Source organism: Apis mellifera, linkage group LG16 (genome assembly GCF_003254395.2).
Source record: "Apis mellifera strain DH4 linkage group LG16, Amel_HAv3.1, whole genome shotgun sequence".
NCBI lineage: Eukaryota > Metazoa > Arthropoda > Insecta > Hymenoptera > Apidae > Apis > Apis mellifera.
Genome location: NC_037653.1, coordinates 3,060,190 through 3,087,029, shown reverse-complemented (window position 1 = coordinate 3,087,029; position 26,840 = coordinate 3,060,190). Strand labels below are relative to the sequence as shown.

General features: G+C 35.8%; 2 protein-coding genes across 5 annotated transcripts in view; one reads left to right on the top strand and one right to left on the bottom strand.

Moving 5' to 3' along the window:
* Positions 1-4,368, top strand: part of LOC725928 (dedicator of cytokinesis protein 3) — a 49,287-nt gene extending 44,919 nt beyond the window's left edge. The window contains exons 11-18 of one of the 2 annotated variants that reach the window (XM_001121716.5): positions 381-398; positions 484-646; positions 740-1,177; positions 1,253-1,394; positions 1,467-2,142; positions 2,216-2,577; positions 2,978-3,321; positions 3,395-4,368. In XM_001121716.5, the coding sequence (XP_001121716.2) occupies positions 381-398; positions 484-646; positions 740-1,177; positions 1,253-1,394; positions 1,467-2,142; positions 2,216-2,577; positions 2,978-3,321; positions 3,395-3,562 (2,311 nt within the window). In that variant the 3' untranslated portion in view covers positions 3,563-4,368. The remainder of the gene's footprint in view (positions 1-380; positions 399-483; positions 647-739; positions 1,178-1,252; positions 1,395-1,466; positions 2,143-2,215; positions 2,578-2,977; positions 3,322-3,394) is intronic. The other variant, XM_006559384.3, reaches the window with a different exon arrangement.
* On the bottom strand, positions 4,199-26,840 carry LOC551848 (protocadherin-like wing polarity protein stan). 3 transcript variants are annotated; one of them, XM_006559382.3, is made up of 15 exons: positions 26,301-26,839; positions 16,015-16,592; positions 14,782-15,478; positions 13,503-14,359; positions 12,420-13,260; positions 8,388-12,306; positions 7,932-8,298; positions 7,626-7,841; positions 6,949-7,521; positions 6,442-6,868; positions 6,128-6,365; positions 5,740-6,057; positions 5,089-5,662; positions 4,960-4,966; positions 4,199-4,845 (listed from the first exon to the last, which is right to left on the bottom strand). In XM_006559382.3, exons 2-15 carry the CDS (start codon positions 16,455-16,457, stop codon positions 4,834-4,836), a joined length of 9,489 nt encoding a protein of 3,162 aa, XP_006559445.2. In that variant the 5' UTR covers positions 16,458-16,592; positions 26,301-26,839; the 3' UTR covers positions 4,199-4,833. The 3 variants fall into 3 exon arrangements, with proteins under 3 accessions (XP_006559445.2, XP_026301498.1, XP_006559444.2); XM_026445713.1 differs by lacking the exon at positions 4,960-4,966 and having other exon boundaries at positions 5,740-6,048; positions 26,301-26,840; XM_006559381.3 differs by lacking the exon at positions 4,960-4,966 and having other exon boundaries at positions 26,301-26,838.

The window sequence follows — 26,840 nt, the reverse complement described above, 5'->3', positions numbered from 1 at the left end:
GGTTGGTGGAAAAATTATGTTGGCTTTGGTTCTTAAAAAGTAAATAAATGATATATTGATATATTATTATATTTGTAATAAATTTTATCAAAATATTCTTCTCTTGTTTGAATATAGAAATCATAATAAATAGTGTAATAGTATAATATATAATTAATCTTATATCCAATTGCTAAAAAATTATTAATAAAATACATTTATGATAAATTTATACAAAGTTTAAATATTTTCAAAAGTGAGACATGGATTATAATTAATTTTTGCATTTATAAAATTGACATTATTTTTTCACCAATTCAATAATTGTTAGTTATATGCATCTAATAATTTGAATTGCATTTCATTGAAAATTTTAATTTGTAATTTGTATGCTGCATTAGGGAGCATCTTAGTGCTGTGTAAGTGTAATAAATTGATAGTGGAATTATGCACATTCTCATATGTAGAATAGAAATTCAGATATTATTCTATTTTTGTCGACAGATTATTAGACAGAGTTCAGTCAGAAGATCCAGCCTGGAAGGATAGCGGAACTGCTTTTATTACGTCAATTACGCGTTTATTGGAAAGACTGTTAGATTATAGAAGCGTAATTCAAGGCGACGAAAATCGCGATAAACGTATGTCGTGTACCGTTAATTTATTGGTAAGTGAAAATAATAACTTTCTCACTATCATCTCAATATCAGATTAATGAATAATAAATTTTTGTCAATAATAATAATTCTTTTTCTCACAGAATTTTTACAAGAACGAATTTAATCGAAAGGAGATGTATTTGCGCTATATTTATAAGCTTCACGACCTGCATTTAGCAGCTGAAAATTATACCGAAGCCGGATTTACAATGAAGCTATACGCCGATCAGCTTGGTTGGAGTTCCACAATTCTGCCTCCGGATCATTCGCATCCACAACAACCAGAATGGCAGAGAAAAGAGGTTCTTTATCACAAGATAATTCATTATTTAGATCGGGGCAAATGTTGGGAAAAAGGTATCCCACTGTGCAAGGAATTGGCCATACTATACGAAACTAGGTTATATGATTACGCGAAACTGAGTCACGTACTGAAGTTGCAAGCCAAATTCCTGGACAATATATTGACGCAACTTCGACCTGAACCAGAATACTTTAGAGTAGGCTTTTATGGTCTGAGTTTTCCTCTTTTTGTTAGAGTAAGTAGCACAAAGTAGTAAAGTACAATTTAGATATAAAAATAAAAATGTAATTCACTCGTTATAATCTTATAGAATAAGTTATTCATCTATCGCGGTCTAGAATACGAGAGAATAGGGGCATTTACACAACGATTACAGACTGAATTTCCAAGCGCACAAATATTAATGAAAAACTCCCCTCCCGACGAGAGTATTTTAAGTTCTGAGGGACAATGTAAGTTGATTAATTATTTTTTTTATCTCATCGTTAATCGTATCGTAAATCTTCGAATATAATGATTTATAGATATACAAATTTGCAACGTGAAACCAATCCCTGAAGAAAGTAGTCTGGCTTGTCGAGGAGCTGAAGTACCGGAACGAGTGGTCGCATTCTATCTAGTGAACGATGTTCGAAAATTCATTTTCGATCGACCGCTTCATAGAGGGCCTGTCGATCGAGAAAACGAGTTTAAATCTCTATGGATCGAAAGAACCACGCTGACCACAGAGGCAAAGTTACCAGGTATACTTAGATGGTTCGAGGTGATCGAAAAGAGATCTGAATTGTTGGCGCCTGTACAATATGCTTGCGAAACTATGCTGAGCGTAGAGAGAGAATTGAGGAGACTTGTCGCACAATACACTGCCGAACCTCATCGAAACATTAATCCGTTTAGTATGCGCCTTCAAGGTATTATCGATGCTAACGTAATGGGTGGGATTACCAAGTATCAAGAAGCCTTTCTTACTCCTGAATTCGCTAGACAAAATCCGGAAATGGTGCCGCATGTAAACAGATTGAAAGGTTTGATTCTTGATCAGATGAGCGTTTTGGAAGCTGGATTGAATTTACACGGGCAAATCGCACCAGCGGGTGTGCAACCGTTACACAAAAGACTGCACGAGAGATTCACGCAGCTGAAACAAAATCTTGGCCCTTTGGCCAGGCAACGAACAATTCATCAGGACAGCATCGTCAAGTAATACTTCATGATGCTTCTTTTTCTTGCAAATAGATCATGAATTTTCTTATTTATTATCCAATTCTTTTAGCTCACCGTTACCTCCGTTACCTATTAACGAGAAGCAACGACCAGTTACGTTGGAAACGGCTGGCTGTCGAACTTCACACGCAGACAGTGATGGTTTACCCGAAGACGAAGGCTTTTACACAAAAGTAGATGGTGGACCGCCTCCTATTCCGCAACGAGAAGTGCGACCACGTTCCGTAGGTTATGGCACGACTCCACCTCGACCTACGCATCAAAGATCTTTGAGCAAACCGTTAAGCCCAAAATTACCATTGAGACATTCTTTGCCAACGCCAACCGATGGCGTCGATCAGACTGGTTTAAGAACTTCATGGAGTGAACCTGGTCCCGAACCAGCTCCTCCTTTGCCACCAAGAGGTTGCAGTAAGTTTTATTTGGAGAAAATAAATATATAATATCTGCATGTTATATATAAATATATTACATCTACATATATAATATCTACAATTTTTATGATGCCATTATATTAGTAAGTTATTATTTTAAATTGATGAACTATGCAGATATCACATAATACAGATATTATTTATAAAATATTAAAATTATTTACAATGTAATACAAAATCTTGTTTGATGAATGTATAACTGTGTAATATAATAAGAATGTTTTAATTTGACACGTTGTCTGGATAAATTTGTAATTGGTCCACGATTTACGTGTAATTTAATTATTTAATTCCAAAACTTTATTAAAATATATAAATATTTTTGTGTTTTTTTTGTGTTGTGTGTATAATTATTAATTGAAATTCTCACACTTTAGCTCCCGACAAGAGAGATTCAAATATGAATACCATGGTACCACCCGCACCACCAAAACGTTTAGCATATAAATGTAACACAGAGTGGAGTACAGATGACGATTCGGAAGCGCAGAATGAACCGAACGATCTTCGCGATAGCGGCATATCAACTGCTAGTTTATTAGATTTTCAATCGCATTTAAGTAACTTAAACAATCTCGGTTACGAGGATTTTGAACCACGGACAAGGTGCAACGATATCATGAATATTTCACCACCATCCGTAATAAATGCGTTGAATGTTTCTACGGCAAATTTTGCGAGCGGTATGTTCCAAGGATCGCATTCTTTGCCAGGTCAAGAGGTAATTATTTCTACAAGAACTAAAGTTTCTATTGTATCTTTATTCTTATCGATTTATTACTTACTATTTTTAGGTTAGTCCACCACCGATACCACCGAAGGCACATCAAGATACTCCTTCGGCCCCATCAACTTTGGAAAGAGTGTCAAATCGTTCACAGTCTCATGGTCATTCGGAAAATTATTCAGTACCAAAACTTCAAACATTATCTATGGCAACTGATACTGAAAGCACTGTGTAGCAATGATGATGAATCTCCTAGTCTTAGTGATTAATTGTGATGTGCGTGTGCCACAGTCGAGCAAATCCGATTGTAAAATCGCATACATACCATGTATTAGCGAAACTTTGATAACTCGCACGATTATTGGCAAACACGTAACTAACAATTGAAACCTAATTGGATTTGCACAGCAAAGTCTCTGACATTTGCACATCATTTTATATACATACATATAACGTTATTATGCATAAGAAAATCCTGTAATAATCGAAAAGAAATCTTTTAATGCGTAACTCGACATGGATTACACCAACCTGTGTATAACGTACCTTAGTAAAAAACATGGTATCGAAATGCTGAGAACGACCAAGACTCATCGGCGATTATCCGGGACAAACTGTATTCGAATTTTAATTATGTAGAAGTTGTCTGGTAGCACTCGGCGTTCACATGATACAGTATTGACTTTATGTTAAAGACGACGATCTTCCGAATATTAATCTAACTATATTTTGTAATTTATTTATATTTTCAATGAGAATAAAGGTAATTTTTATCAATGAAATTGATGCAAATGTGCGAATACCATAATATTGAAGCAATTAACAAAGAAAAGTGAATAATAAACAGGATAGAGAATTCTCAATCGCTAGATGAAGGATATATATAAATTATGTATTTTGTCACATTTTTTTCATATAAATATATACAAAACTATGAAAATTGCGCCGCAAAGTTGTACGCTTCTTCCATGGCATGTATAAAATATAATATGTAAATTTCTTTTAAAAAAAAAAAAAGAATGAAAAAGAAAGGAAATAGAACCTAAATATATAAAATGAAATTGGAATGTATACATTGCACAATACTGAGTTTAGAAATTAAGGTACTAGAAAAGTAATATTAATTACATGAATAATGGAAATGAACTAGAGATCATTTGTCTTCCGACTATCCGATATCACTGATCAATATCGCGATAATCAATGAAGAAATCGAAAAAAATCACTTCAGAACCGAAACTGGAATCACACAAAACAAAATATCGACAAGCGTATGCATATAGATACGTACAGGCACTCACACATACATACTAATCAATATGGCTAAATTTGTAAGTACAGTCATGGCCGCTCTTAAAATATATCTTAGAGTTATTATCACTCTAAGAAATATATATATCTATATATATATATATATTTTAATCATTTAAATTTTAAGCTAATAATACGTTATATTACTTTGTACGGTGTTTGTAGCACGGAGACCATCATACCGACGTTTCCGCATTAGTATCCTTCCTAAAACAAGATAAATCAGACATAAATTACATTACATTAATTTAATGTGACTTTTATTTATTTGCAAAATAACAAATTTTCATTGATGTATTTAGCATTTCTATAAACGCTTACCTCTTCACTAATTATCCAGAGTAAGCGTAAGTTATAAAGTAAATGCAATTAATTAAACTATATACATATGTATATTGATTTATTGTGATAGCAAATTTTTTTTTTTAAATACAAATATATCGTACTTACTCGGTCTCTGTGATAGTTTGTTCATATTGCTGTTGCTGCTGTCGAAGTGCAGCCAATTCATTGCTATGTTGTAAATCGTGGGTTAATGAACTAGACAATATTCTACCACTCATCGGTAGAATATATTCCGGTGAATCTTCTAGCACAGTTGGTGTTATTTTACCACGCTTTAAGCTACCGTATCTTTCCGACCCGCTTAGGTTATCGTGTTGAGAGCTATGTATACTTTGTCCTCTCTTTAAGCTTCCATACCTTTCTGAACCGCTCATATTTTCATGATTAGAATTTTGCGAATGATGACTCATGCTAGACGCGAGAATGCGGGAAGACATAGGTAGCATGTACGGAGTAGGCGAGACAGTGTGATCTTCTTCAGCAGTATATGGAAACAAATATTTTTCTCCCAAATGATGAAGTTTTTCTTCGCCTTCCGAATAATTTTCATCCGGTTGACTTTTTTGGGGTGAATTCATGTCAGGATAAGGCAGTGGATTGGGACTGGAAGTTTTATTCGAGGCCATTTCATTATCGGATATGGTACCTCCAGACCATTGGCTTCCGCGTACGTCCATTGCTAGAAATGAAAAAAATTATCCAAATTTGATTTCATATAATATTCTAAATGTATGAAATTCTAAAGTTTAAATTTACCGTTTGATGATAAATATGCTTCTGGTAACTGCGAACTCCATCTAGGTGCGTAAATGGGTTTGATATTTGGAAATAAATCCGTATTTGAGCAAAGTATGTTTAAATGTTCGGTAGGATTGCTATGTATATTAGGCAAATAACTGTGCGTGACAGGTTGCTGCGTCGAGACACCCATATTTCTATGCGATCTCGACGTAACATCTTCCTCGTCAGAACTATGCGAACTCGCAAGGTCTAAACTTCGTCCTCCACCTTCAGCTTGGGATCCATCTGAATCCGATTCGGAATCTCTACGTTGATTCCTTGGTTCTGTCGTTTCTATACATATTGATAAATTGTATTGTTTATTATAAGAAATAAGTTATTTAATGAATTTAATACTGAGTACCTTGTCTGGAATGTAATGTCGATCGATGACTCCTAGAAGATAAATAGGGATCTCTATCGCTATTATAATTACTCGTGGATGTTGATGTATGCCTTAAATGTGTATCACTACGATAAGGGCTGGACCCAGTTTTATTTGTACTTCGTGAAGTTGTACTACTCGTCGAAACTCCTACATGAACTCTTCTACACACCGATTCTGCTCCACTATACGTTGACGAATATGCCAATGCAGATCGCTGTAATATTATTCATGAAAAAAGCTAATATTTCCACTCTTCATTTAATACAATGAGATATAATTATTTGACATACCGAATGACCATTTACATTTTGACTACTGCTTCCATTTCCCATACTTCCCTCCAACAAAGGTGTCTTTTTCCCGATACATCTTAACAGGCTTAAGTACAGATTTCTTCGTACTCTGCCATTAATAAAGCAATAACCGATCAAACTAAATGATGCATGTACAACGACTGCTATACTAAGCAGGTACGATAATGTTGGCGAATTTTCAGAGGCATTAAGGACCGTTAATGTCCACGTAGATCCAAGTAAAGGTAACGAAGCTACGGATAACCAGAGTAACGTTCTTAAATTTCCGAAACCCATGATGTGTTCTTTCAATGTAAAAGCTGCTCGTATCGACATAACGAGAATACAAAAATTCACAAAGATCGCTAAGCAAATCGGTCCTATTAAAGACCAAATCACAGTTTCATAAATTGATAACCAACAACTGAAATAAAATAAATTTTTGTCATTAATAATATTTTTCTTGTTAAAATATATAAATAAAAAAATTTAGAATATACGAACAAATAAAAATTCCCGTACTGATCGGCTCTAACGCCGATAGTCAATCCAACTATAATAGCTGGAGCACCATATCCCATGGCGTAATAAAATCTCATTTGTCCATGATTCACATCTCGCATTTCAGTCAGCATTCGATAGAGATGAATGGAGTCTACTAAAGTCCATGAGAATGTACTTAACCAAGCATAATGTAGACCAATTGCCGTCAATTTACATGGAAATTCATTCGAGACTAGAGGACTTCTAGCTTTGAGTGCAATCAAATAGAGCACTTCGGCAAAGAAAACACACATTACCAAATTTTTATGAATACTATTTGAATTTGTGCCACCACCTCGTATCAAAGCCAAAATAAGTAAAGCGGATAACAGCAAGGGTAAAGCAAGCATAAATGCACTGTAACTCGTTACATCTTCTAATAAAGATGGTTCGGGGACGTATTCTGGATCGAGTACATCCGTCAATATTGCAAAAGTGGATAATTGGAAACAGGAACAATTTACAATCGTTCCAAAAGACAAAGAATCGTCTTCACTCTCCGTAGTACAACCCATACGACTCCATTCACCCACTCTGAAATATATAAAAAAAAAAATTCAAAATGAAATAATGAAAAATAAAATCAAAAATTAATATCTAAATAAAATATATATTTTAAAGCATATTTTAAGGCATACCCCCTAGCTGTACTCCAATGCACACATTGCGGATTAGTTCTAGTCTTAATATCGTCTTTCTCGCTGAGCCAAAGACTAATTTGAACAGGTGATTGTAAGGGAATTCCAGTCAAAGATATGTAACCATCATTGGAAGGAACTAAAACGGATACTGTTATGACTGGCGAACCTACCGCTACTTCTACGCCCCATCTAACTGACACAGAATCGTCAAATCTATAAAAATCCAATTTTAATCGGTATTACATTTTTATAATGTGTTTAATACAATTGCAAGAAATAAAAAAATATAATTATTTTTTATACCTCTGAGGCAATAGGGCACCTAATTGCTTATATTGCACATAACTCAACACAGCCTTTCGATTTACCAAACTTTTCTTAACATTTAATTCACCTTGCATTAAAGTTTTAATGCCTAATATATCAAGAGGCACTCTTATTTTAGAATATGGATCGAATCTATTCGGATCGGCCATATAATTATTATATTTTGGGAAAGTAATTGACGGGCCGAAATGAGCAGGTGAGGACAGAAACGCTGAAGTGTCGGGTAACACGACTTTCTGATCCGCTTCGGTTGGCCTTGCTGTAGATGCAGATGGATCTTCTGTATATTCTGCCGTTTCATAACCGAACAAACTCTCTGAAGTTACTACATCCAGACCTAGTACTAAAAAAAATAGGTCGTTTATCATGATTGGTAAGTAAATCATAATTACAAATACTATTGATATTTAAAAAGATACTTATTTTGCTTACCTACATTAATATCGACTATTTCAAAAGGATTTGTGAAAGTATCGTGTTGAGATGCAGTCAAGGTTTTCAAATAATTTCCCATTGCATTCAAGACTTTGTCAGGTGTATCACCGTTAAGAGTCTCAATCCTTGACCACTTTTCCAAATATTTGCTTTTTAAAATATTGCTAGCAATCCCAACCAGATAAGAGACATAATCCTTATCTTGACTATGAGTCAAATTTAACCCAACCAAACTCTCTTCATATTGCAACAACGCTACCAACAAAGATTCAGCGACCAGCAAATCGGCCCCATACAATTCTTTGGTCACGTTCACTGCTCTATATACATCTTTCGCTATCTTCACGGCTACGTAAGTATTCAAAGTCAATTCTTTTGTTTCTAACGCAGCTAACTGATGTCTTTGCTCGATAAACGCTTCCGAGGTACAGTTGAAGAGATCAGGTTCTTGCCAGCCGCCAAGTTTATCGTCACAAGACCTGGAAGTCTTTCCTTCGGCCATATCGGGGCAATCCTCTACGGCGATCATTCCAAATTTTGTCCTCGGCCACCACAGCCCTTCAGAGTAAGACCTGGGGCATCCGTCGTACACTACCTCGCAACCACGAAGCGTGACCTCGGCATACGGATTGGGACACGCTGTGCAAGATCGTCCAATGACCCCGACTCGACACCGGCACTGTCCTGTCTCGGTGTCGCAGCGAGGGCCAAAGCTTCCAGTTGCGTAACACTCGCAAGGGATGCATTCCTTTTTACCAGAAGGCTGATAGTGATTCTCCTTGCAATAACATTCGCCTGTTGTCTTGTTGCAGGCAGGATCGTAACCTTTCGACTCGTCGCAATGACAAGGTCCGCAAACCGGCGAACCCCACCAGGTTGCTGGACATGGTTGATCGGCCTTGATTTCGCAGTAATTTCCAGAATATTCGGGCGAATTGCATTCGCATCGGTATCCTCTACGGGACGTCGCGTCCTCGATACAAGCGCCACTGTTGTTGCAGGGATTCAAATCGCAAACACGTTCACAGTTACGTCCTACCCGCCCGGTCGCGCAAACGCACTCGCCTGCCTTCCACTTAGGCACACAGATCGATGCCTCTGGACAGTCTACGTTGCACTCAGCCTCTGAACTGCAGCCAGTCGCGACGTTCTCTTGAACAGTTGGCCGCAACAACACGCTTTGATTACTGCCGATACGTATGTCTTGGAGACACCCGTCGAAATACGGTAGCTCGATGTTCATCGACTGTTCCGGCCCACCGACCAGGATTCTACCTATGTACAAACCCTGCAATTTGGCTGGTAACGAGGACAATATGGGTCGGCTTCGATAATCGATATCCAAAGAGACGTGACCACTCTGCCACACGATCTCCACTCTGTGCCACTCACCGTCGGCAATGTCGTTCAACGTTTGTATGATGTCAGCGCCATCTAACAACGCCACCAATTTACCCTCTCGGATTTGAATCAGTGCGGAACTGTTTTGCCCAATTTGCACGCTCATGACGAACGCTTGCCTCGATCGAGTTCTCAGGCTGAGGGCGGTTAGCCAGGGCAGTTGAATGGGTCTCAACAAGGGGTTGAAGCTGATCATCCCGTCCCCGTGGAAGTTCCATGGTTTGCCAACCTCGTCGGCGCAGGTAGGTCCAGCAAAATTTTCCTCGCACTCGCAAACGAACCCGGCCCATATTTCTCGACACTTCCCGTTGTTCTTGCACGGGGAAGACGAGCAGAACGAAACTTTCTCCGGGCAGCCAGGGTTGGTGCCGTTGTCAGCTACGAAAGAATTTAGGTCGATGAAAATATGATCGATATAGAGGTCGCTGACGCAGCCGACGAAGTCTTTGTTTCTGATTCGAAAGCTAGACGGTATAGCGGGTAGGCCACCCAACTGCAGAGGCCCTGTCAAGTCCAAGAACCGGTGGCAAGTCTCGGTTACGATGCTGCAACGCTCCTCCAACACTTGTTCGCTTCTCCCAGCGCAGGACCATTTTCTGCCCAATCTGTCGCCGTACTCCAACGCCAGAGCTACGTCGCAATTGTCCAGAGAGATTGTCACCGTTTTATTGATGTAAGAGACTTCGACTTCGTGCCACTGGCCATCAGAAACACCGCCAGGTATGCTGGCGCTCGTCCGAGTGATCTCGTCACCGAGGGAGAAGCTGAATTGTACCTCGGAATCGATTATTTCCAGGGCTATGAAATCGTGTTTCTCGTTGTACCGCCCATTGTAAAGAAGAAGGCCATTGGCCGCCTCGGTGGCGAACCTCAATTTGATTTGCAACCTGTGCCTTTGCCTCAAAGATGCGAACGTGAGAAACGTTGCTGGCCCAAAACTACGGGCTTTCAGCTCACAGAGAGGCGTCACGTTCTCCAAAGTCGTTACCGGGCATCCCTCGCAAGTGAAACCGCCCGTCGTTTTCATGGTGCATTGAGAACCCCCCTTACAAATTCCTGGGGCGCAAGAATCCTTGTCCAACGAGATCTCACAATTTTCCCCTCCAAATTCTGGGCTGCAGGAACACGCGTATCCGCCTTCTCTTCTGTAACAAGTGCCACCATTTACGCATGGATTCGAGTAACATAAATTGACTTCTGTGTCGCACAAATACGACTCTTTACTGCCTGTGAAACCTCTGGCACACCTGCACGCGAACGTTGTTACAGGATATATCGGTCTGAACAATACGGTGTCGCTGCTCGCGAATCCAGAAGCGTTTCCAAATTTCAACACTGTTAAACATTCCTCGAAATTCAAACAAGGCTCCCTTACGCAAAGATTATCGTCGAACGGTAAAACAGTGACCGTGGCCAATCTTGCCAATATGCCTCGATTCAAGTAAACGCGCTCTTGAAGAAATTGCGGGCTGTAAAATTCGTCGGTCACTCCAGGTTCGACTTTACGCGCGGAAAAGCTCACGTTCAAGATCTTTCCGTTCACGTTGGCGTCCTCCTGTATGCTGAACAGGAAGATATTTTCCCTTGGGCAGGGAATGATCGCCGCCAAACCATCCAGGAAATATCCTAACAAAGGGCTGAGGAAAGCCTCCGCGGTCATATCGTCCAATCTGACGGTGATTGAGTTAAGGAGCATCTTGTCGGTGATCAAACGCACCGAGAGGGTCATCGTGGCTTTCACCTCGTTGATACCATCCGTAACGGACACCTCCATCGTGGCAACACGTGGCACGTTAGTGTTCAACTGCGGTGACAAACGGATTTCGCCACTCGTCCTGTTCAAATCTATCAAATTGGCATTGTTCCCGGCCAGTATAGTGTACGTCAACTTGTCGGTAACGTCTGCATCGATGGCGGGTATCTTGCCTATGGGAGCAGTGGGGAAAAAATCCTTGAAGTTGTTAAATATGATTTGAAAGTCTTTGAGCACCGGTGCGTTGTCATTCACGTCGGTTACTAGTATCTGAACCAGGGCGTCCGATCTCAGAGGTGGGGAAGCGGCTCGCACAACCAGCTCAAACTTTTTCTTCGGCGACTCGTAATCCAATTCCTCGAGCGTGATCAATTCCGCGCGATCCGCACCCGGCCTGATATTCAGGGCGAAACTATTCGAATCTTCACCCCCTATCACGGAATACTGCACAACGGCGTTCGGTCCTTCGTCCGGATCGTGGGCATAAATTTCACCCACGGTCGACCCTATCGGTGAATTTTCCGCTATGTAAAGAATGATCTTGTCGTTTTCGAATGCGGGCGGCGAGTCGTTCACGTCCTCTATTTTAATCGTTACTGGTACCACGGTCGAAAGGGAGGGAGATCCTCGATCCATCGCAACCGCTTTCAAGATATACTTTGCAACGGATTCCCTGTCCAATGGCTTCGCTGTTCTGATTATTCCTGTCGTTGAATCTACGGCAAACGCGCCGTCGCCATCGTCTTCCAAAGCATATCTCACCTAAAATAATTGATACGATAATTGATACGTCCAAAAATTGATACAATTATAGAATTACTTATAGATGTAGTTTATAAAACATTTCTAGATATTTTGAAAGATGCATATTTTACCCTGCCGTTAAGATCAGTATCCGCATCGGTTGCAGAAACTCTCAGAACACTAGTACCAACCAAAACATCTTCCGGAATAGATCCTTGATATTGAGGAGCTTCGAAAACAGGGGCGTTATCGTTCACGTCTGTAACGGATATCTCCACATCGGTGGTGTCCGACAATGGTGGTATCCCTCCATCCCTTGCTGTAACGGTTAACAAATAAGCAGGTACAATTTCACGATCCAGCGGTTTGGTAGTCGTGATGGCGCCGGTTTGGGGATTTATGATAAATTCGGATGCCGTTTGATCCCCGTTATCCGTGTCCAAACTGTACGTGACTTGTGCATTTTTCCCAACGTCAGAATCGGTCGCGCTTACGACCAGAACCGTCGTGCCGATTGGTGCATCCTCGAAGACGGAAACGGAATAGGGCGCATTCTCAAACACGGGCGAGAAATTGTTCGCGTCCGAAATATTTACGTAAACAAGAGCTGTGTCGGTTCTGCCACCGCTGTCCGAGGCAGTCACGGTTAAAACGAATCTTTTCTCTTGTTTATAATCGAGCGGTTGGGCTATCGTTATCAAGCCCCTTCCGTTTTGAGACGCGATCGCGAAACGACCCCTAGTGTTGCCCGCAGTAATTTCGTAGTGTATCCTGGCATCCTCGTCGGGATCGGTTGCCGTGACAGAAGTAACTGGTGTGCCTGGCGGATCATCTTCCGAAACGACGGATTCGTAATTTTTCGGGTCGAAATACGGATCATTATCGTTTACATCGGTCACGGTGAGTATTACAGTAGCGCTAGCAGATTTTGATATTTCCCCCGAGTCTGCAGCAATCACGGTGAATTGGTACCTAAAATAAAATAATCTAATTAATTTGATTTTTAGACAGTTATTAGAATAAAAGAAAATGAAAGCAAGATTTATTAGAATTGTATTAAACAGGAAGAAAATATGAATGTTCGCTCAAATATACAAAAATAATAATAATATGAATGATAATCTTATTAATAATTTAAAAATATCGAAATCATAAGATTCGTTTTAAATAATTATCAAAATATCTTTAACTTTACGTTATTTCCTTCTAAATACCTAGAACATTGTTCACGATCAAGTTGTTTTGTCGTATAAAGCCATCCAGTCTCCGTATTGACAGTTATGGGAAAATTTTCCGTAGAAGCGCCTGTGAAATCTCGAGCTCCGATAGTATATTTTATCTGAGCGTTCGCGCCTTCATCGGCATCGTACGCTTGTATTCTGAGGATCGAATAACCTACAGGTACATTCTCGGAAACAGATTCTTGAAAATGACTGGTGTAAAATCGTGGAGCATTATCATTAACGTCTCCCACGTGTACCAACAGTTGCGTGGTGTTTGATCTAGCCGGTGAGCCGCCATCTTGTGCACGTATTACTATCTTGTAACTCCTGGTAGACTCGTAGTCGAGAGGTTTAACGAGGGCAACGTCACCGACCATGGAGTCTATCGAAAAGGTATTTTGAGTATTTCCACCAATTATGGCGTATCGAACAGCCGCGTTGTTCCCCGAGTCAGCGTCTGTCGCGCGTATACGCGCTATCACTGGATTCGCCGTGTAATCCAAGTCCTCTGGTATCCAAGCAGAATAAGTACGCTCGGTGAATTGTGGGTAATTATCATTATCGTCCAGCACACGGACCACCAATGTTGCATTTGCGGTTTTTCGCGCGGATGGTGGCGTCGCCTGATCGGACACGCTCAGAATAACCGTGTACACTTCGGTTTTTTCCCTGTCGAGAGGCGTACGTGTCGTGACCACACCGGTTCTCGGATCTATCCTGAAGATCAAGGCATCCTCGGTATTCGCAGTTCCACTGCTACTAGTCGTAGACAAGATGGAATATTCAACCTCGGCGTTTCTGCCAGCATCCTGATCCGTAGCTTTCACTGTGACAACCGTCGAACCTACCTGTTAAAAAAGAACTTAAATTAAATATAATAATAATGTAATAATAACGATTTGCTTTGTACTTCTAGAGCGCATCTTCTCACAATCTTTTAAAGGATGCTTGCCTTTCTCACGATCAAATTCTCTAAATAATATCTGGAATAATACGTGTTTATTCATTTGGGTATCACGATGTCAGATCCCACACTATACGGTTTATAAGTTACCAACTGCTTAAGACTAAATTTAAAGAATAAAGCACATAAATCGAAGAATAAGATAAAGATAAATCGAAAAAATTAAAAAATGATGCAACCATTTTTTTATAAGTCGATAATCTATATATTAAAGAATAGAAAAGAAGACTTTTAGATTTATGCTCAAACAATAAACAATCTACGATATTAATTCGATATTTCTTAATAATATTACTAATAATATACCGGTACGCCCTCTCTGATGGAAGCTTCTTCTTCTGGCCACTCGAAACTGGGGGCGTGATCATTTGTATCAAGAACATTAACTTGCAGTGTAGTGGTACCTGTCCTCGGAGGGAACGAATCATCGACGGCGAGTACCCGAAAATAATGGACGTCTACGCTTTCTCTGTCCAATCTGGCTCGCGTAGTAACTCTTCCTGTGACAGGATCCAATACTAGCAGCGCTTGTGATCGTGCATCGAGCAGAGAGCTCATTGAATAACGAACTGTTCCACCTTCTGGGTCTCTGGCCCGAACAGATGTTACGTACACGCCAGGTTCTTTCTCCTCTTCAACGACTGCGACGTATAGAGATTGTTCAAAATAGGGAGACTGATTTTTCAATTCCCTTCGGACTCGTCGACCTAGATCCGTATCGTCCAATTGACGGTGATGAAAAACGATCTTGAGACGATGTTCGGCATCGGTTAACCGTGATTCCATTCCGCATCTTAGATTCATCGATACAGACACTTTCCAAAGAGGATCCACTAGACACTGTTCCGTTGCTGAAACTAAATCTCCTGCTGCACCTTCGATCAGAAACCTAGGATCTGCTACACCGCCCCATCTGGTTTCGCACTCTTTCAAAGCCGTCTGAGGAAGAAAATCTCGTAACGCCGCGACTAATTGCGATGTTCTAAGACAAACCTCGGTGAACCTACAGACAAGGAAAAAAAATGTTAATATATGCACTGTGTAAATTTTATTCCAGTAAATATTATTTTCCTCTCGTCTTTAAATTCTAAAATTGTTCTAGTGATTGTTTAATAAAATCCTTGTGATAGAAGAGTTTATATATCATCTTTCAATTCAAACATCTCTTATTCGTACTTTTCAATATAAATACATAATTACTTATCTTTACTACATCAAACTTATATTCAAAACTATAAAAATGAAGTAAATCATATATCTATAAAACTATTTGCAATCTAAATTAATAGTTAATCTTTAAAAAATCTTGACAATTATAAAACGTCTACTATATATGTTTATATTTAGTTCTCAACGGATCTTAACCTTATCATATGTCAACGTAATCATATCTCATGTAAAAAAATAATTATAGAAATGAAGAGAGGTTCGCATGACAGTTAATAAGAATTCGACTAATTATCCAAACTTATCTAAATGAACATCAGCTACGGATAATTTCCCTTTGTTTCTTGTCACGAATAAAAAAAGAACATTCACCTCTCGGTACTAGGCATAGCATACGAAGCTAATGTCTCTGCCGTCCATCCTCTGGTGGCAGCCAGATCTCGGTTCTCCCCACCACAACCTGTGATCAGGATCCTAAGTGGCAAGCTATAATAGTCGATCGTCGGTCTACCTAATCTGCTACTGGTCGAATCCACGTAAAAGGTGAAGATACGTGGATATTGAAGGCCGTCGCAACTCAATGGCCGCGCCAGTGTAACACGACCGGTGTGAGGATGCACCTTGAGTAATTTTCTTGCGAACCAGGCAGTTCGTTCGCTCGAGACCTCGTACTTTCGACGGCCACCCAGCTGTGGTACACCTGCCTCGAAGACCACACTACCGGCGGGTGTGTTCGAGGACACCACCGCCAGGTATGCATCGGTTAGGGTCCAAAAGACCGCGAGCAGTAGAACAATCCATTTCCATCTCTCCATGGCAGTCACCCTCTTAGAACGACCGCTTCTTCTTCTCGTGTTTTGCCCTCCCGGTCAAGTGTCCCATTGTTGCACTTCTTTTTTCGTTCGCCCGATTCAATAGAAGCTTGTTGTATATATTGTTCGGTCTTCCATCTGCGAAAATAGAAAGAGAAATATTTTTTTTTTAGTTATTCTTTTTACTTTCGCACTTGTCACTAACGTTCATTTCTATCTGATTTGAAACAGTGACGTCGCAAATTACATAATGCGCGCGCAGAAGTCTAATATGGCGCACAATTTTAAAAATGATGAAAGATAATTACAAGTTCTAAAAAGTTTTTAATAATTTATAATAAATATATTATGATAATTAATTGATTAATTAATTAATAAATAATAATTCTATACTTTAATGTTTTCAATTTTAATTTTAAATACACTAAATTTAAAAATTAAATTTATTAATCAATTTAAAATCAATTTTTTCAAATTTATTCTGAAAAATAAGATGTTTAATAAAAGGAACTAAATATTTGAAATTTGGGCTGAGAAAATTATTATTATTATTATTATTATAATGTTGGCACTTTAGACATTTGCTAAAATTACAAAAAAGAGAAAAAAAATAATCTGGCTAATTATTTCTGGTTTTTTATTTTGACTTAATTAGAATTTAAATTTGTTAAAACATAGTTTCATGTTTCATGATAATTTGAAGAAATATAATTAAAAATATTCGATAACCTATTGAATGCTTTTTCGTTTGATACGACTAAACTTGTTTTAATATGTAACCAGAAAAGCAAAAAAAAAAACTACTTGTTAGTTGAAAGATCGCAACCTTGAATAAGAAGCAGAAATTCGACAATTTGCTTAATATACTTTAGATAAAACGATCACAAATAAACGATCAAATTTAAAAATTGTTGAATAATTCATTTTATATACAGAATGTTAATATATTCATCAGTTACTTTTGGAGAATCGATACATAATTTAGTATATAAATTTATAACAGTAGAAGAGAATATTTAAATATATTTCTTTTCATAGAAAATATAAGAAATTTCTCCTTATTGTTTCTTCTTTTATTAATTTCATTTAAAAAAAATGATAAAATAAATAAATAAAATAAAACAAGATCTGAAACGAAAGATCTAATTACATTTTAAAGTTTTAAAGTTACGTTACAGTATTTTGAAACGATAATTAATCAGAAACGAATCTTAACGTTTTTGTTTCTCTTTCATTCTATTCTGTAGAGTGGAAAAAAACGTGTCTATCTCTGCCGTTTTCTTGCACCGAATATCTTTCGCGAGTGTGAGAATGCAATACCCACGGTAAAACGTGGGAACGACGATTTCCGTTCGTTTCACCCTTCTCGTTCCTATGTTCGTTCCCTTCTATGGAAAATTCGTTGACCCTGTCTTTCATTTAACGCATCAACCACTGTGAAAGACTGATTTTCTAGATGTTGAATGATAGAACTTATATACATTTGTTCCCTCGTGTCATATCATCGAGTGACGCAATCAGGATTGCCAACTACAATTTCTCCGATTATAGCTTTCAACGTGAATCTTCATTTGAATCATATTTTAATAAACAACGATATACCATAATGTTTATGTGTGTGATATTTAACGACTATATGGTTCAAGGAAACAAGTGCAATCGAAAAAGAAATTGATATCTTTTTTTATATTCTCCATTTTTTCATATAATTAATAATCATAAATATTAGATTTATTAATAATTTAAATATATAAAAATATTTATAATATATAAAAAAACATATAATATAAATAAAATGCACATTATATTATTAAAAGAATTATTTTTATTTAAATTTCTTTATCATGTTTATAAAAATTGTGTAAAATAAAATTATAAATTCCGTTGAATCATCTCATCATCATTACAAATAAGAGACGACGATAATTACAAATATAAATCCATTTTAAATTTTCTTTATCAGAGTGAATTTTTTTAATCTCAATCTGAAATGTCAAGTTAAATAAAAACTTAATAGTTTCACGTATATAATGCTAAATTTCCATGATTTCCATATAATTGATTTTTATTTCTTTATTTTTATTTATATATCTCTACCTATATTAAAATATCTCTACCTTCGAACAAAACATTGTGCAATCTCGAAGGATATAATTGAAACAACTGTTTCTCTGGCAAAAAGGAAGAAACTCTCGACGCGAAGGGCGTTGTAATTCTAGTCTTTCGTTGCTTCTATTTCTCATCTTTCAAGATCGTTTAACGTTTATACATAATACATACTGTTTTAATCCTCTCGAGATTAATAGGACTACCTATACATCTCGAGGTTTTGCAAGCATTCATAGATTGTTATAATTTTTTCGATCGATTACAAACATAACCTAACTTTATATTCGCATGAAATCTATTTAAATCTATTGCGACTAATATGTTGCATGAGATTATCACAAATATTATCAAAATTTTACTAAACATAAAATTATTTAATATTTTTTTTATAAATATTTATAAATAATTTTAAATCGATCAATAATTAAAAAGTAACAATTACTTACGAAATAATACAATGATTCTTTTTAATTCTACATATGTTAAATTAACAATAATTCTTTTTCTTTCATTCTTAATTAAACTAAGCTAAAAATTAAAATAATAAGATAATTAAAAATAATAAGATAATTAAAGATTTATTAAATCGAAACCAGTTGCCATAATTGATAAAAAGTATACAAGATGATGAATTCCTTGGGAAAGTATGTCGGTCACGGAAGCAAAAGAAAAAGTTGTAACAAGACATTCTTGCAAACAAAAGCCGCGTAACAGTTACACGAAATTGCATTTGTTTCGGTATGTAATTTGATTTGTTCCTAGAAAGCGAATCAAATAATCCCTATACTATTATGTGTTTGAATTAATCAAGGATAAATACTGTATTGAAAATTCAAGGTCGTCACACTTCAAACTTTTGATAAAATTTAAAAGTGAAGTTTATTCTATATAATGATTTCTTAATATCATGTTAATTTTCAGTTTCATCTGTAAATATTAGAAACAAGAATTATTCCCATACTATCAATTCAAATGAATTAGTTTCTTTAAACTGTATTTCTTCATTTCTTCAGAATAATTTTCCAAAGCATTGCATCTAATCTTCATTTTATTCATAGGATTCTTAGCAGTAAATATAAATATTTTTTTTATTTCATCAATCTTTCGTTTTATCAAGTTTTTTTTTATTTTTGATTATTACTTTGAATAAAACTCAATTTTATTTCATAGAATTTCTTCTAAGATGTAATTTCATAAATATTAAAAGAAATATCTTTCAATTTATATTTAAATATGTAACAAATAATTCACACGAAAAAATATCCTGTTGAAAGAATTTCTTAATCGAAAATCATAAACATTACAAAAATTAACATAAATTTAATAACCGAGATATTACATCAACTTTTATGATAAATCCATACATACAACGATATTACGTAACTACTATGACATAAAAAAGTTAAAATCGTTAATAAAAATAATATTATTTTCCGGTTTTATACAAGTTTCTTGCATACGAATTGATTATTCTCAGAAATATTAACTAATAGTAATATAAATTTGTTTGATTCTGCTTCAAAAAAGTGTGACCAAATATTAATGGAAAATAGTATATAAAAAAATCTATATGTACAAATAACTGCAACACATTTAAAAATGCGCAAAGTAATGCGTGGCGTAAAAGACAACCATTTGCAATGAGCATTTTCTTCGTTTCGTTTGTTTTATCGCAATAGAGAATTACCGGTCCTCAAGATCATGGGACTAGTTGACCGTAGCAAGAGCGCAAGATAGGTCTCTCGTGGCATCGGCTCGTGATCCTCCTTCCCCGGAGGCTAGCCGATCCGGTTTGACCAATCCAAACGGATGGTGCATCAGCACGAACCAATCGAACCACTGCTTGCACAACCAGCTATGAGCAGGTAGACAACGAACACGGTCCAGCCAACTCGCCTTCAGAACAAAACGATCGAAACCAAAGAAAAAAAACGAGTCGAGAGATGGCCAGGGACGCGATGCTTTGTTCTTTTTCTACGCGACGCATGACCTTTCTTCCGTTGCCCCGATAATACTTGATTCGATTTCTAATTTCATAACTTTGCCACTTATTTCGCATTTTCCAATATTTACATGTTATAATAATGATTGTTATTTGAATCAAAATATTTTGCCTAATTTACAATAAGCTCTATTACTAACCTATTCAATATCTCGAGTTCGACATAACCTAAACAAGTGAGATCCTATTTACATATACTGAGAAAACATTACAAATCCATTTTTTAAAAGATAAAATTCGATGTTTTATCATAATCTATATATTCGACAGCATATTCGGCAATAATATTTGCATATTTAATATTACTGTACATTTTTTCTTCGTCCATTATTATCTACGAATTTTTATAAACTCACAAAAATCGATGCTATACACAATCAATATCACGAAAATATCTATTCTGCGAATTTTATGGAAAATGAAACTATAAATTGTTCGGCTAAAGTAAGAATTCGCGAAATTACTCTACGAGATTACGATGTGTAGGATAAAAATAATTCGAAAATCGTTAAGATAGTAAAAATAAAATTTCAAGATACCCTCTCTAATAATTTTCAGCTGTTCCTATCTTCTCTCGCTATTATATAGTTTCACTAAAGGAAATACCAATCAATTGATGCAACTCCTACATATGTGTCAAATACTATTTTCTTCGATTTAAGATTTATTTAATTTTATAATTTTGTTTTAAAAAATTTTTATAGTACTTTAATAAATAAATAAAAAATAATAATTTTAATAGAATACATATATGGAAAAGTTATGTGAAATAATTTTCAATAAGAAAATAATCCCTAGTGATATAATATATATCTAGAACTATTTTTTTCGATTAAAAATAAAGTTGGTAATTATAAATAGATATATATAATTTACCAAAGAGTACCATTAAATACCATGGACATAAAAAATTAAAAAAAACATATAAAATAAAAATTTTTATACATTCTAAAACAAAATTTATAATTGGTTTAAAACTTTATTTCGAATGAAACGATTCTACTTCGAAATTGAATAAACCCCGTGATAATATTCCGTTGGACAGCGCTATATATTCTTGTATTCCACGCTCGTTCTTGCTCACACGTCACCGACTCTTAAATTCCGGTTAACCGTCTAGTGGAAAATGCGCGATAACGATAACATCTTTTCGCCTGAAGATTTCTACTCTATATACCCGTGTTCTCTAACTATGTACGATTAATTGTCCATGATGTTTCGCATTAGAGCAAAGTGTCCATGTTCTTGCTGGTTACCCACTCAAAATGATTGTAGATTCCTTTAGTTTCTACGAGAAAGGACTATTAATTATACGAAAGATGTGGCACAATGACCAGGCCTGGAATTTCGAACCTACCAATTATCCTCGAACGCTCGTCTTCTCTTCTAATGATGGGTACGTTTACAAACGAACAGCTTCTCAGAAAACATAGATAAGCCCTTAAGACTTGAGAGTAGCCTATCTACATTTGTACGTTAAACTAGTCGCAACTTTTCGTTCACCTTCCAAACAACCAAATAAATCACTATTCGATTTCTTTTTTAATGAAGATATAAACCGGAAAGGTAGTTCTTTTTTTCTTTGTACTTTCTCTATGAAAATAAAAATAAAAGTAGTTTTAAGTTTAAAAATATATTAATTTAAAAGTTACCTAACCTAATTTAACCTAATCTAATCGGTATATATAACATATATAATATTGTCTTTATTAAGTATATATAAAAAAATACAAAAAGAGATTTAAAAAAAATGATATATCAAAACGAATTTTAATAAATTCTAATCAAATTTATTTTTATCCTTTCCAGAAATTAACGATCCAATCTAATTTTTTTTTGGCGCGTATCTTTGTGCCAGATTATGATTTTTTTGTACGCAATAGAGATTTCTGTCAAGATTTAGACAGCTTAGCAAGATTTAATATTTTAACATTTATAAAAAAATGATCACTTTAATCGGCAATCGCGATTAATAAACAAAAATTTAATTGTAATTAATAATCATTAATTTTGACTCTTACACAGCTCTTTTAAACAAGAATTATTATAATGAAATTTAATATTTTTTCACACATGTCGAAAAATTTACACGATATCACTGTCATAATCGTCTCAAAATCACTTTTTACGCGATTTTCGACATAAATCTTATACATCCTCGTATAAGATACATCTTCCCTGGTCATCCTAACCTCATCTTCGTGGCCTACGATTACATATGGTATTCGAATAGACGTGTGTTGAAGATTGGCCAAAATTAAGGAAGAGTTATTTTGCTGAGAAAGAACCGACCCAACTCGATTCGTGATAGCTCGACTGGATTTTTGGTCCAAACCATCGAGAGAAGCAAATTTTCGTTTTTTCTTCGGACCTGCCTTCGTTTATCTGCCGCTTGACGAATGAACATGCGAGGAACGCCACATACCTATTACAATAACCGGTGTACACGGTTCCGTTCAAGGTTGCAAGAAGAAGCAAGCACAAGATCATGCTGAAAACTCGGCATGTTACTTCGTTACCCTTTAATTGACAATAGAACTAACGCTGAAAATGTATAATAATCTAATCGCTTTACTTGAATTTAATACGTACATATTGTATATTGTACAATTAATCTCAAAAAGTATCTAACATCTCATTATTTATTATTATCTTTAACTTGTAATGTACGATTTGAATTTTTAACATACTTTTTTGATCTCTTTAAAGTTTTAACATTTTTTGAATAGAAATTCAATTAATATTTTTTATTTAGTAAAATAGTATTAAAAATTCAATATTTTATAATTTAAAATTTTGTTTTATCTCTATTTATTTTGTTTTTAAAAATTGAATTTTTAAGGTTAATTCCTTTTTTGTTAAAATGATATTTATTAATAAAAAAAAATTGCTCTGTACATAACCTACAATGTTTTATATAAAAATCAATTTGAGTCATTAAAATATAGTTGATAATATAGTTGAATTTGTGTTAAATATGAAAAGTTTTTTTATTATTTATAATTATTATTTTTTATTTTATATAAAATATCTAATGTGTTAATAATTGTATATTCATCCATATAATTCTGCATAAATTGCATTTTCGATCTTTTGTGCTAATATATTTAAAAGTAAAACTTTTGAAAATTATTTTTCACTTTTGAGAAGTTCAATATTTCTCGCAAATAAACATTGAAAGTGATTGTCCTGCAATAAAATTACTTTTGAATGATAAAAACCACTACTGAAAAGTCATTCTCAACGCAGAATTCTCCAGCGAAGTAATATAGTTTTACTTTCAAATCTTTGAACGTATTGAAAGTAAATGTCAATAATGATTCATCAAAATCGCAAGTCGGAATCAAAAGAACAATCTAATATATTGAAATATAATAAATTTCTTGATATCATGGAATTTTTTTTATATTAGAATAATAATGAATTTTTTTAAAAATAAGTGAAGTGAAAATTAAATATAAATTCTACAAATTCGAGGAGCTTACAATAACAACCGTTAGACAGCAGTATATGCGAATCTATATTCACGTAACGGTGCGCGGTAAAATCGAAAAAGGATAAAGTGTAGACCGGCTACTACATCGTTGAAGATAGTATAGTGTGGCTCATTGATTTCTCAGCAGGCGCGTTGAACGTCTCTTCTTCGAACTCTGGTAATTGATCACGGACCAATAGGGAGAGAAGATCTCCTACGAAAAAAAGATCCATAATCCTATTTGATTAATTGTAAGGGGAGTCACGTCCAGTCGACACGAATGTCCGGGGAAAATAATTCGAGTTACTATGCGCGGATAAATCCAGGATTTAAATCGTGACTGCGTTACGATACCATCTTTCCAGTCATGCTAGTTGTGCACGTTTCGGCTTATTTGAAAATTAATGCCACTTTTGCGTTTCTTCGCTTTCTTACCTTTGCCTTTCGCTTGATTATAAATACAGTAGCACGAACCGGCTTTATTTTAATTTACAAATATAATAATATATATATAATTTGTATTTTTTTTTTTATTGTTATTGTGAAAAAAAAATACAGGAGATTTTTGTAATACGTTATTTATATTTTTTGAATTTTTAAAAAATTCAAAATATCAGGATTTTTTCAAAAATAATCATTGCAATTTATCTTGTTTGTGATTCATTTCTAAAAATTATATTGATTTTATTTTTGTAAAATATAAAAAAAGTTTATGGATGTATTGAATGGTAAAGAAAATTTCAAGATATCTATTTTAGTATATCGATGCAAATGTAGTATGGTGCGAAGATAGTTAGTTGCAGATAAAAATCCTACGGAAGAACGCTCAATTTTATGGAACCTGTTCCCACCGTAGCTCCCTCAAACGGGTTTAGTTAGGTGCATACATTTCACGCTTGTATATGTGCACGATCGTCTTTAAAGATCGTAAATTAACGTTCCGTTCTTACGACTGTGCGGGACATCCAAAAATTCGTATCTTAATTATATATATATATACTAAATCCCATGACGATAACTTCAAATCTTGTGTTTATTTCTTAATTTCATCAACCGGATTGAACTTTTCGATGCTACCTTCTAAATTTTTATTTCCATCAATTTCTCTCCAATAATACTATTTCAAGCTATAACGATCGAATAGAAAAATTATTTACGGTTTTTTAGAAATTAATTTTCAAGCTTGGAAGATTGGAAAAATTGATTGGAAAGAAAAATCGATCGATCGATATTCAGTTTGGTTAGGATGACAAGATGAAAAGTTTGAGAAAGCTTAATACTCGTGGCAAACTCCTTTGCACAATCGAGACGGACCGAGTCGAGTTTACTCGAGCCACAATATATAAGAAGAGAGGGTGAAAGAGAAAAGTCATCCTTCTCTCCTTCTCCCTCGCAATCAGGGGTGAGTGACTCACGTTCCGCAGCTTCGACGCCGACAGTCGGGACGCTTACCCTCCAAATATTGATTCGCCAGCTCGGAGAAACGAGGCTGCTAACCCTCCACGCATCGGCGTATCTAAATTTTTCTAACGAATGCCGAGAGCATTTCTTGGCTTCTTATTCACCTTGGGTCTTCACTTCTACTCGCATTACAACTTTCTCCTCTTATCAGAAACGCTTCGATACGTACGAATTTGTACAGTTTATTTCTGCGCTTCTCAATCGCGTGCCAATTGCGTATTTACGTACGTCAAACCTGCCAAGAAAGACTACACTGGACGCCAATGTGTTAAATCGATCAAACGTTCATACATTATTGCGCGTCTATATACGTAGCTAGAATAGAAGCGCTTGCGAAAATAATAAGAAAAAACACCACAGGCTAATTGTATGCGTAAATGTTAAGAATTTTCTACTAGATACATAGAAACGCATAGATAGATCGCGCCTTTTCTATTCTCTCTTTTTCCTTTCTCCCTGAAGATGAATTTCGAAATAACAGAAACGACGTGAATTGCATTCTTGTTGGAAAGAATTTTTGTTCGAATTAAAAGAAGAAATTAAACGCGAAAAGTTAAAATAGAAGAATTGTGTGTGAAAATGAATATTTTTATTTATCAAAAGACACGGAAAGAAGGATTCTAGGCAGAAAGTATAATTTGTGATTTGTTACTTATCTGGTTATCCTATCCAATTAATAAAGGATTTTCCCGTGAGAATGTATCGATACAAGAAAATACCGGCACCATATATCTTTTGCGTCCGTGCACATATAAAAAATGAAATGTCGACGAACATATCATTCAAAAAGGTCACTCACCGTCCCGCCAAGGTCGTCGCAGATTTATCACATCGCAAGTCACACCCAATCTTGTCGATATTTTAATATTTCCCGACACTTTTTCCTTGCGAGCACGCGAAATTCGATGAGAAATGGATCTACACATACATGCGTTGTGAAGCACTGTGTCCCGAGATCACGAAGAACGACGTGCACGCACTTCAGCTGCTCTCGGCAGCGTCGCGACTACTACCAAACTACCATACACGCACGAACCAATCTTATGTGCGAACGTAGTAGAGGGCGACTACCTGCGACCGTGTATCTCGACATTGAGCGACGATCAAACGACCAAGATCTCCGTACCGGTGTACTGATCCGCGGTTAAGTGTTGTACATTCTTTTTTTTCTACATTCTTCTTCAAAACTATTTTTTAAATCAGAGCAAAAAAAGATTTTTTTTTTACTGAAGATCAAATAAAAATAAATCGATCGATCATTTTTGAATTTGTATTGTTCGTTTGATATTATTACCTGAAAATCTTTTCATTCGTGACAAGACGAAAAATTATAATATGT